Raw genomic sequence first — 12,912 nt, 5'->3', positions numbered from 1 at the left:
ACCAAGGTGTGTGCTGTAGTGGCCAAGTACTTCTATAGATTCGAGATCCCGATTACTGGTTTTAAATCTCCGCCTCTCATGTATTCTCAAATTGTACTTCCACAACTTTTCAAGACTGAACTGCAGTTATCAAGAATCTTTAAATTTTCTGCATAGCAATTTCTATGCTGTGACGAATGTATCACTCTGATCGGAATGTTTCTGCTTACGTCTCCTTAAATTCGAAATCTACATGTTGAGTGTAAGTACAGAAATGAACGATGGGTAGTACAAAGAAGAAGCGACTAGAAGCTATTTAAATGTTGTGTTACAGAAAATACTGAGTGGCAGATCGTGCAACTGATGAGGAGGTAATGAATCTGATCGGAAGAAAAGAGATTTGTCGCATAACTTGGCAAAAAGACCGGTTGATACGATACATCCTTTGGCATCAAGCGGTAATTAATTTGGTATTGGTGGGAAGTGTGCTGTAGGCGGGTAAAAATTATACAAGGTTCACAAAGGCTGACTACAGTAAGCAGGTTTTTATTCATGTATACCAGAGAAAACACCATGTCAAGGAAAGATCCTTTTCTGTTTAGTAACTCAATCGTATTTTACCTTTTATAAGCAACGGAAATAAAATCAACTTTTAAAATTCCGAGTACTAAACTTGCTCAGTGTGCCTGAATACGTCTGCTCACTTCTTCAACGCAAAAGGCTGTTGGTTTAATATTTGTTGCACTGATTGATCTTTATCATTACAATATTGTCATTTTCTCTTTTGATAATGTGATTAACTTTCAGTTAATACGTAAGGCATATGTTGTTTAAACCTTTTCCAGTGATAACCAACTTATTTATGTAAGGCTATCGTAACCGAAACCTTACTAGAACAAGGGACCTGCTTGTATAGATTCATAAGAACAAAACCTCAGGTTTTGCCATGCCTCGTTTTTAGAAAATGAGAGTATTACGTATGCCTGTTTCTGGCGCATTCAGCTATGGATTACGTTCACTGAATGCAGACTTTTCCGTGCCGGTTTTTATGATGCATACTGCTTTGCATCGCTAAGATGTAGTTCTTTCTCATAATTAGTTTACAGTTACTGAGTTAATACGTATTGAAGGGAGCGCATGTACATCCTCATTCGTTTGTAAGTGCACTGCGTGGGTATTATTTTTACAGGCACTCCTCATGCGGGGGAAATAGGGTTCCTGTTCCTCGTCGAAAACATTCCAGTGGCATGGGATCCCACAACTGTTGAAGGGGCTCTGAGGCAGAGGGTGGTTGACAGCTGGAGCAATTTCGTGAAGTATGGGTAAGTACGCTGGAAACAAAATCCTATCTCTAGTAAATCACGGTGTCTTGCCGTTACTCTTGTCCTCTTTTTCGTTCGTTATCCACAAGGTGCATCGAAGCACCGTATGGTGTTGCGTAAGTCAATGCGTAACTGAGTTCCAAGTATAAACTGAAACAATCATTTCATCATGAAAAATGTTCACGACAGCTCGCTTCAACGGCTTATAGATTTGTTCATTGCTTTGAAACCACTGAAGAAATGACGTCATTCCATCGTTCCGGTAATATTTCCGCCAACTCACGTTTGTATTTATCGCTCTGTTTATGATTTTCAGCTATAGGAACTCATCTTCAATCTCAGAATACAGAGACAAGTAATAATTAACATGCGTAATACAAAGCAGCCAATATAAAACTGTCAGAGGTAAGAGCAGCGATTAGACCTGGACAATTACCTCATGTACTTTGCTAGCTGTGCAGTGAAAACAACAGAAACTATTATTGTGACCACAATGATTAAGTTCCTGTAATGATATTAATGATTGTACGCTGCTCTCTGCTTCTATGGGCACAAAACCAGATAGCGCGATTATATGTGTTCTGAGGTACAGTTCATTCAACAGGTACTTGGACCTCGCGTTATAGCTGTAGTGACTGACATGTTGTTTTTCAGGCGCTGTTGTTGGTAAGGGTTTTCTCGGACACAACAGATATATTTTTGAAAATACATCAATGTCAATGGAAGGTATTAAGCAATGCACAAATTGACCGAGCTATGCCGAACCCTCACCTTTGGCTTACCAACATTACTGAGTTAGTCTGCTTGAACAAGTGTTTTAATTTTGTATCCACTTTCTCTAACCTTCATTTCGGCTTTAAAAATTTCAGAATGACGACAAATTTAAAGACACAGTATTACTTTATAATATGGAACCAAGTCAGGAGCTATAATAATTTTAAGGCTACAGTCCGCTATACTAAAGCAACAAAAGACGTTATTTGTTAGACAATAAGGTTTTAAGGATTGTGCCGCCTCTAATTTATTCATAATAAACTTGAATCTTGGATTAGAACCCCAATTGAGACCTATATCCTTAATCAAAAGCGTCAACTTCATTAATATGGCGTGAACCTACTCGGATAGCCGATGTCTATACATCAGGGTGCCCGTCCACAGCTCGTGGTCTAGGGGCACCGTTGCTGTCTCTGAATCACGGAGTCTCCGGTTCGATTCCCAGCCGGGTTCGGGGTTTTCCCTGCCCGGGGACGGGGTGTTTGTGTTGTCCTCATCATTTCATCGTCATCATCATCATTTGTGAGAGAGACTACATTGGATTGTGAAAAGAAAATGGACTGTGTAAAAATTGGGACTTCATATGGGCGCTGATGACCTCGCAGTTGGGCTCCCTACAAACCAAATATCATCGTCATCATCACCATGGTGGCCTTTCTTTACCCGATTTTCCTCGCCAAACATCCGGTTGACGGTATCTACTAATAGCTCCATATAAGCTGTACTTAAAACAGAATTGCAAACATTATCACCCACCCATCACTCTAGCCTGTAGGTCTAGGTCTTCTCAGGACCCAACTAAGTGGCTGATTGGCTGCCTCCAAGGTAAACCTCGATACTACAAAAACGTTCTAAACACACAGAGAGCAGCTCTCCCTAATACTTCCAGGACTTGTCCTCAGGATCTGACAACATATGTGAGGCATATGCCAAGAGCTGTCTTTCTGACGGATATTTGCGAAGCAATACAGTGGTCACATGCTACAGAAATACATTCGTTTGCACCTATACAACAGCCCGATTAACGAATATACCACTGGAATAGTGATGCAAAGAACTATTGCTTGAATCAACATTGTAAATGGTGACTCTGGTGACACATCATAAACTATTTAATCAATAGGATCACTTCGAACAGTAACCAGTCTGAAATACTTGCAGCTGTCATGGGAGGAACCTAACACCATCTGACTACCCCATCTCGACACATGGAACTCTGCAGTGTCAAGGCGTTAAGTTACCCGGACACTACCACAAGCACACGTAATGGTTTGCTGACAGCAGTCCAGTACGTTCTACCAACACCCTCCCTACCAGACTTCACGGCCCATGCATGGCCAGGCGGGCCAGATTCTGCTTGTGAAAATTCGCTATGAGGGCCTGAATAATACTGAGGTTGCACAATGGAAGACACAAGCCCAGTGAGTGGCGAGCAAGGTTACCTCTTGTTGCAGTATCTCTGCCCCTTGCATAACTAGAAGCGACGTCTTGTGAAAACACAAACGCTCTGAGAAAGTAAAAGTACTTTCTCAGGTCGGTTTCACAAACAGTACTCTACTGCATTGGTCTCTTACTTATCTTACATCTACCACGAATCTCTCGCCCAACCCAAAGTGCCAAGCGACTGAAGGAAATCTCAGGTGACTCCTGTGTGTAAGAAGGCCAAAGAACGATCCCGCAAAATTATAGATCAATATTCCTAACACTGGTTTGCTGGAGAATCCTTGAACATATTCTCAGTTCGAATATAATAAATTTCCTTGAGGGGGAAGAGCTGCTGTCCAGTAATCTGGCCGACCGTGGTGGCCATGCGGTTCTAGGCGCTTCAGTCCAGAACCGCGCACTGCTACGGTTGCAGGTTCGAATCCTGCCTCGGGCATGGATGTGTGTGATGTCCTTAGGTTAGTTAGGTTTAAGTAGTTCTAAGTTCTAGGGGACTGATGACCTCAGATGTTAAGTCCCATAGTGCTCAGAGCTATTTGAACCAGTAATCTGCACCGTTTTAGAAGGCACCTCACGTAAGAAACTCACTCGCCCTTATCTCATTTGATTTCCAGCGAGCTTTGGAAGAAAGGCAACATGCGGATTCCATATTCCTAGATATCCGAAAAACATTTGACAGGGTTCCCCTGTGGAGACTGTTGAAGTTCCGAGAATACAGGTTCCCAAATCTGTGACTAACTCGAAGACATTTTAAGTAATGGAACCCAGTACGCAGTCCTCGAAAGCGACTGTTCATCGGAGACAAGGTATCGTCAGGAGTGCAACAGGGAAGTGTGGCAGCACTGCTGTCATTTTCTGTATGCATACATAAATGATCTGACAGACATAGTATGCACCAGTCTGCAACTGTTTCCTGACGATTCTGTGGTGTTCGGAAAGGTGCCAGCATTGAGTGACTCTAGGAGGATACAAGATGACTTTGGCAAACTTTCTGGTAGATGTGATGAATGGCAGCTAAAACTAAATGTGAAAAATGTAAGGTAATCCAGATGAGTAGTAAAAATAAACCCAGAATGTTCAAATTCAGTAATAGTAGTGTCCTGCTTGACACAGTTACATCGATTAAAATGCTAGGAGTAACATTGCAGAGCGGTATGAAATGGAATCAGAATGTAAGGATTGTAGTAGGGAAGCGCATGATCGACTTCTGTTTATTTGGAGAATTTGAGGAAAGTGTGGCTCATCTGTGAAGGAAATCGCACACAGAACACTGGTGCAACCCATTGTCGAAAACTGGTCGAGTGTCTGGGAGCCACACCAAGTCGGGTTGAAGGAAGGCATCGAAGCAATTCAGAGGCGAGCTGCTTGATTTGTTACCAGCAGCTTCGAACAACACGCAAGTATTTGTGAAAGTTCCTTCATCTCATCTTACAGAGGAATAAAACACTGAAGAGATGCTTCGCGAAGTCAAATGCGAATCATTGAAGGAAGGCGACGTTGTTTTCGAGGGGCACTATTGAGAAAATTTAGAGAACCGGCATTTGAGTTTGACTACAAAACGATTCCGCTGCTGCCAAGGTACATTCCGCCTAAGGACTACAAAGATAATATTACAGGGCTGGGTCTCGTACGGAGGCATGTAGCAAAAAGGAATCCGTCTTCAGGCCACAAGTGGCCCATTGGGACCATCCGACCGCCGTGTCATCCTCAGCTCAGGATGCGGATAGGAGGGGCGTGTGGTCAGCACACCGCTCTCCCAGTCGTTATGGTGGTTTCCTTTGACCGTAGCCTCCACTGTTCGGTCGAGTAACTCCTCAATTAGCATCAAGAGGCTGAGTGCACCCCGAAAAAATGGCTACGGAGCATGGCGGCCCGGATGGTCGCCCATCCAAGTGACGGCCGCGCCCGACAGCGCTTTACTTCGCTGATGTGACGGGAACTGTGTATCCACTGCTGTTGCCTATGGAGGCACATAGATAGTCGTTTTTTCCTCACCATATTTGCGAGTGCAACAGGAAAGTAAATAACTAGTACTGGTGCAAGGTACACTGCACCGCATACCATGTGGTGGCTTGCAGAGTGTGTTTGTAGCTGCAGATGTGAAACTGCTGCCTATGCTGAGAACTACCCCACACCAGCCGCTGACCCGCTGTAGGTCACCTGTGAGTTTATGTACATGTATGTGTTGTACACGATTTCGTGCAAAATGGTAAGGAGAGGCGTGCTGCATCGCGATGTGGCAACTGTCATTGTAGGAAAGCTGGACATGAGCAGAAATAATTAGTTAAAGAAGTTAACAGAATAATCAGAAGATTTACTTAACTTTTATTTCTCCAGTTTACGATGACTCATTACAAGTAATAAACAAGAAACAGAGTCCAGGTACTGCTATGTCCACAAGGATGAGGCATGAACGAAGGTGTCGTAACGAAGTGGCTCCGAGCACTAGAAGGCTGCATCGCTGCCGTCGGCCATCCTATATCGGGGCGGCAGAGGTCGCTCGTCATCCAAAGCCGCTTGTCTCAACTGGCGTGCTCCAGTTGGTCTCCCGGATCCCGCACGACCTCTATCGGCGCTGCACGGAACTTCCAGTTCCGTTTGCCAACTTAATGACACCCATGGTTTGAGATCGATACATGGTTCCATAGTATCTGTAATAAATCCCAAGCTCTGCTTACACTGAAACCTCCGTTTCGGTTAATGTTTTCCAACATCCTTATTTTGATACACTTCGTAGTTACACTCTCCCCAAAACTGGATATTCTCACCACAATAAGGAACTTATATCATTCCATCATCGTATTTTGGGTTGGAGGTTCCACATTAACCAACAAGCCATTTGAGAAAATCCCTTCATCTCATCTGCCAGAGGTGTAAAACACTGGGGAAATGTGCATCTCTCAGAATAACTGCACAATCACAATGAAACGAATGAGAAGCAGTCGACTTTTAACAGGGTCTGGACACAAACAATAGCTTAGTGAAAAGTGAGCAGACGCATGAGCGTGTGGTTTTTATGGTCGCCTCACACATTTGATTGTACAGTAAATAAACCGCGGCGAATTTTACTTTAGACTAGGAGGCAGAGACGACCTAAGCTGGGTTCTGTCCCACTGCAGGCAGCGCCACTGGGACAGAGCATTTATCAATTAACGTGTATGGGTGTCTCATGCAAGTAAACAAGGAACATTGCTTTTTAGAGTGCAGCGAAGGGATGGCCTGACATTCTAAAGCCAACTCAGTCAGACATTCTTAATAAACGTTTATAGAAGAATTATGAGGACCGAGAGAATGCCTAACTTGATACTGTGATTGTGCCATTACAAAAAAAAAAGTCAACTTGGTAGTTGACGAAAAAAATGATCTTATCATTTTTTCTGAGAGATTTAAAAGTTAACGACGAGCACTTACTTTTTCTCGGTCTTCAGAGTGCACTTCCACTTTAGCTCGCGTTGGAGTTGAGATTGGGTTCGCACATAGTCTTCTTGCGGCACGTCATAAAGATTTTGTTTTCACAGCTCTGCGGACAATGTGTGTAGTAGCAGAGACTAAAGTGAGTATTACCGACTTATATTTTCAAAATAAAATGAGTCACTAAGTTTAGCAAGATTGCTACTCCACTTACATTTTCGAAATGATGCTCCACAACTTCTAATTTTGTTAGTCTTTGTGAGCCACTGTACAATAGAATGTTATATGCTGGTGCCACGAGTTCCATTTTACGCTTCCCCGTGCGTTGGTTAGCAGTCAAACAGCAGAGGGACAACTGTGCGGATGAAACTCAGTATCATTTTTCATCAAGTTTCTGGGGTATGACGCGGCCTGTCCTGAATTCTCCCTTGTCGCAACTTCTTCATCCAAGAGTAGCATTTTCACCCTACTTCTTCAATTATTCGTCGGATATATTCCGACCTCTGTCTTCCTCTTTTGTTTTTACCCCCTACAGCTCCCTCTAGCGCCACAGATGTCATTCCCACATCTCATCAATCGTCTTGCCCCGTCTTATTGTCACTGTTTTCCACATATTCCTCTTCTAGACGATTCTACGGAGAATGTCTTCATCTCTTATCAGTCCACCTAATTTTCAACATTCTGCTGTAGCACAACTCAGTCGATTTGATTCTCTTCTTTTCTGATTTTCCAACAATCCGCGATTCACTTCCATTGTATGCTGTCTCTAAACGTACATTCTCAGAAATTTCTTCTTCAAATAAGGCCGATATATGGCACTAGTTGACTGCTTTTAGCGCCCCCTGCCACGTCTTCACCGTTGTGTCCCCCCTACCCTCCATCTCTACACCCTACATCTCCTTTACCAAGGTGGCTTACATCAGCTCCCCCTCCCGGATGATGCCCTCCCTCCATTTATACTTCCTAGCAACTCTGATCCTCCCCCCCCCTCCTTTCCTCCGTCCTTTCCCTGGGCTCCCTCTTCCTCCCCCCTTCCATCCTGTGTTTTCTCCCTGCCTATCATCTCCTTCCCCCCCCCCCCCCCCGAGTCCTTTTGTACTCCCCTCCTCTGCCTTCCCCAATCCCTGGCACGTCTGCTCAGCACCCCCCACCCCTCTTATGGATCCTCCTCTTCCATTGGCTCCTTTCCCCCCCCTCCCCCTTCACTTTTCCTCTCCTTCCCCCTCCCTCCCTTTTTCCCATCATCTGACCAGTTTCCCCACACCTGCTCTCGGGTGTGGTATGTCGTATTTGTGCCAACTTTTAGCGCAGTGTTTAAGTGAGTGTTCAGCGTTGTGCGTCCTTCCACAGTGTTGCGAACAGAAATCATGCTGTCGCTGGGAGTGCTTTTTATATCTCTTGCGAACAGAACCCAAACTGTCGCCGTGTTTTTTTAGTTGTCTGTCTATTATTTGTCTGCTTCCTGTGTATTTTATTAGCTTCATCGACCCTGTGTTTTATGTTTTACGCTCCAGAATTTTCTGCCATTTTTACCTTTCAGTCACCAATTTTATCGCCAACTGTTATTATTTTTTATTATCTTCATCTTTTTAAAACAAATTCTGTAGGCTGAAGAGCGGCGTAATAAGCTGCTGCCAGCCCGCCCCCTTTAGGGGGAATCGAAACTCAATAAAGAAAAAAAAATGCTTTTAGCCAAGCGCGCACTCTTTTCTTGTGCTGGTGTGTTTTTTATGTAAGTCGTCCTTTCTTATTACGTCATGTCTCACTTTTCTTCCAAGGAATCAAAATTTCTTAACTTCGTTTACTTCTTTGTACCCGCTGTTGAAGTTAAGTTTATCTCGAATCTCATTCCTTCTAATTCTCACTTCTTTCCTCTTTCTGCGATTTGTTGCCAATTCGTAGTTCATGCACCTTGGATTATTCATTCCTGTCAACAGTTCCAAAGTTCTTCCTCATTTTCGCTGAGGATAGTAGTGTCATCCGCGAATCTTATCATTGATATGCTTTCGTCTTGTATTTTATTCCTAATCCTTAAACTTTTTTAAAAATTTTCGTCATTGATTTTTCGGTGTATAAATTCAGCAGTGGAGGTGTAAGACTGCATTCCTGTCTCATACCCTTTTTAATCCGAGCACTTCTTGGTCTTCCGTTCTAATTTTTATTTTTTCGTTCTTCTTCACTTTGTATTTTAACCCTCTTTCCCCATAGCTTACATGTATTTTCCTGAGAATTTCGAACATCTTGCACCATATTACCCTGTCGAACGCTTGTTCTACGCCAACAAATTCTATGAATATGTATTTATTTTTCTTAACTCTTTCTTCCGTTATCAAGTGTAACGACTAGATTAGTCGAAATCTGAACACATATTGCCAGTGTTCAGTTACCCTCTTTTTTGTGAAAAACATATTTGCTATTTTGACAGTTTCGGTCCTATCACCTGAGTCATTGGTAAATGCAGTGAAGTTGCGTTTAGAACAGTCAGGTCCAAATTCCCATTCCACTGTTATGATTCACGTCTTCTCTAACGCTTGAGGAGAAAGCTGGAATGGAACATTTCAAGAGACTACGACCTGTTCTTTAATTATTGTCCAGACAAGGTAGTGGTCATTTTCTAATCATCCTCCCTGCAGCCTCTCTTAATTCGTGGATGTGATAACGTCTAATAAGATTAAATGAATAGAAATGTTTTCTTGCTACATATTGGACTTAACCGTCTTCTCAAACTTCCATAAACAAAACCATTCTACAGCCATAAATATTTTCGTAAATCTCAATGTCGTGTTACAGGAATCCCAATTCTGGCAATGACAGTGTGCTGTGGGAGCCATTCACCATGTCGTCGCCAAACTTCTTACACATTACGACGGAGTACAGTCTGGAGCAGAACAAGGACAAGGAGCGGATGGACTTCTGGCATGAGAACATCCCCATGTAAAACTGCTGAGCCTCTCTCTAACAACTCATCTCGATATATCAGCAAACAGTGGCTTTCAATAAAATATTAAAAACCCTCGCACTACAGATTATTGCTTCATAAGAAATTATTCAGTTACGTCCGCTGATTAAACTAAATAAACCGATATAACTATATAATAATATCCCCGCTTTTCCTTTAGAAACTATTATTATTATTATTTTCGTGTCAAGAAGAGTACAATACAGTTATTTACAAATTAAAAATAATACAATAGTATGTGCATTAGACTTATATATATAAACCTGTATACTGGAGGTTTGAGATATTATACCAACATTGATGCGTAGTTGATTCTGTTACGATACATAAGAGAATATCCATTCAGATGTAGTACAATGCAATACAATCTCGATAACTAAACATACAGCGGAAAATGTTACGTGAGTGTAATAGCGATAAAGATAATAATCCATAATTTCTGTCCCGGGTTCGATTCCCGGCGGGGTCAGGGATTTTCTCTGCCTCGTGATGGCTGGGTGTTGTGTGCTGTCCTTAGGTTAGTTAGGTTTAAGTAGTTCTAAGTTCTAGGGGACTTATGACCACAGCAGTTGAGTCCCATAGTGCTCAGAGCCATTTTTGAACCATAATTTCTGTCCCATAATACAGTGCATGGTCGCTCTGAGGAATAAACTCTGCTCCACTGTGTGTAATAGATCGATGGATATTTTCTTCTTTTGTATGTATATCTTTCAGTCCCTTCTCAAAGGGTCAGGATGGGCCTCTTTAGAACTCTCGGTTGTTTCCAGCCAAACCGCAGAGATGTGGAATCAGAACAGCTTAGTTCCCAGCAATGCAGAGTGAATACCTGTTTCAGCAAGTAATAGTTCCAAATAACATTAGTCGGAACCACTGAATGGACCTAAACCCCTTTTCTTTGATGATACTTTCACTGACAAAAATATTGAATGTGTGATGTTTGGGTGTTAAGGAAAGTACCAAGGATGTTTCGTCAACATAGTGCAGTAATTTCCAGATGCACATGAATGATCGTAGGTGTTGCGTTTGTTTCTGAACGGATTCCGAGCAGTTCTCAGACACGCTCGGTATGATTCATATCCTGGAAGCGTGCGATCACTTCATTCACACGGCACCCTCTATTCTGTCGCTCGCCATTCACCAGGTGAGGTCTACGGGCACAACCGTTGTGATCATAAAACTAAAATCGCAAATAACCATCAGCATTTTGTTGGAAGCCAGTGTCAGTGTCTCGCTTCCCTGTACTTTCGAACTATAACAATTCGGTTTTGAACTATTGTCAAAGTTGATCCCTGACCATACGATCAATCTATCATCCCGATACTGGGTCACGGCTGTGCAAAGTGATATTTTTCGCGTTCCACGGCCATTCAAACTGTGAACATGTCAACATGGAGCCCAAAATAGCAACGTGACTAAGCACAGAATAATAATACGTCGACATCCGACGTGTCGTAGTCTATTGACGTCTCGTAGTCTATCGATATGTCGTCGTCAAAATAGTTCTTTTGTCCATTGTCTTCTGGCCATTAAGTTACGGGACACACAGAAAAATCTTACATGAATACTGACCAACTCGAAGAACGAGACAACGGACGGCATGAAAAGATATTCCACACGCTGTAGCTGTTTGCTGGATTTGGTCATACTGAGCTACACTGTCACCCCGACGATCTGACCACAAAATTCTGCGGCAACAAGGGCACTAAGGTACACAGTAGCATAGAAAACAAGTAACATGTACACAACAGTCATTTCTCAGAATAGCAAAACGCTGGACGAAGAAACGCCTACACCTAGTAGGCAGAACAGGTAACGATCTTCAGTCGTAGCTACACACAGCTAAAAAGGTACCAAGGGCAGGATGAACTATCATACCGTTAGATCACTGTGCTTGAAACAGACACCAATTTCAAAGCATAACAAAACCTAGTAAAAAAATTGCGATAAACTAATGAAATAAAGTTCGAAAGAGTGAAGAGTGAAACGGCACAGATAAATGTTCTCACACCAAGTCTTTGCAATGAATAACAAAATAATGAAAGACCTAGTTATCGATCGAAGCTATCTCGAGTTGTAGAAAAAATTCACAAATATGGCCACAGCACGAAACAAATTATTGTTGCTTTTGTTTACATACAGCCAAATTCGCGCTCTTCTTAATACTTTCAACATAATTCTTCTTTCTAAATTAATTTGACCATGAGTGAGAAATATGAAAGCTCTTATAGGGCAGTAACTGGGATGGCTAAGGGCAGAGGGGGGAGGGGGATTTGGATTGGGAGGTAAATGGGAAAGAGGCTCTTCTTGGGACTGAAGAGCACTCAGCAAGAACTTAGTACTTCTTCTCCTTTTTCCTGTTCCCTTGTGCCGTATCGGTGGAAAGTCGGCAGTTTACCGGCTTTGGCATAATTAATTCAAGGGGTGGCGGATACCCTTCCTGTCGCGACCCTGGTACCCCTCCCTTCCCCCCCACCCCTCCCAGGTTAGAATCTGTGTACGCTGCGTCTACGAGTAGTGTTATTCATGACATTGGATGAGATGTATAAAACCGTCTAAAAACCACAGACCGCATCCACGAAGTACGACATACCTACCGAAGTAGTTAATCCGTCAGGTGGATCCGATCCGGGGCCGGCGCACAGCCTCGTCCCGGAAGCGGCTATACAGGCGGGTGGCAGGAAAATTCTGTTTAGGGAGGAGAAACGGAAAATCTGTAACCTTCAGGCACACTTGGAGGAAGCAAGAAAGGAATTGATCAAGATCAAGAGGGGCAGAGAAAATGAGGGTGGGTACAGGCAGCTGGTAGGAAGGCAGGGAGGAAGCGAACGCGCTCCGATATTTTCATTATAAACACTAAAACAGTTATGAATCACTGCCATAGTGGGGAAGAGTTTCAAGAGAAGTAAGTGTGGTGCGCACTTCAACCAGGATTAGGTAGCCTAAGATTGCGCAGAATATTGCAAGAGGAGAGTGCTGTCGCATGCATGTAGCCTTGGGCGTGGTGTAGGTCCTCAGTTACAGGAA

The 12,912-nt window shown here is 43.0% G+C and overlaps 1 protein-coding gene across 1 annotated transcript in view; it reads left to right on the top strand.

The window, feature by feature from the left end:
* LOC124622984 (venom carboxylesterase-6-like) overlaps window positions 1-10,036 on the top strand; it is a 53,617-nt gene extending 43,581 nt beyond the window's left edge. The window contains exons 7-8 of the mRNA XM_047148773.1: window positions 1,169-1,301; window positions 9,720-10,036. Of these exons, the coding sequence (XP_047004729.1) occupies window positions 1,169-1,301; window positions 9,720-9,867 (281 nt within the window). The 3' untranslated portion in view covers window positions 9,868-10,036. The remainder of the gene's footprint in view (window positions 1-1,168; window positions 1,302-9,719) is intronic.
* The last annotated feature ends 2,876 nt before the right edge of the window (window positions 10,037-12,912 follow it).

Source organism: Schistocerca americana, chromosome 7 (genome assembly GCF_021461395.2).
Source record: "Schistocerca americana isolate TAMUIC-IGC-003095 chromosome 7, iqSchAmer2.1, whole genome shotgun sequence".
In the NCBI taxonomy this organism is placed as follows: Eukaryota; Metazoa; Arthropoda; class Insecta; order Orthoptera; family Acrididae; genus Schistocerca; species Schistocerca americana.
Note: the sequence above shows the minus strand (reverse complement) of the source record. Positions and strands in the feature narration are given on the sequence as shown.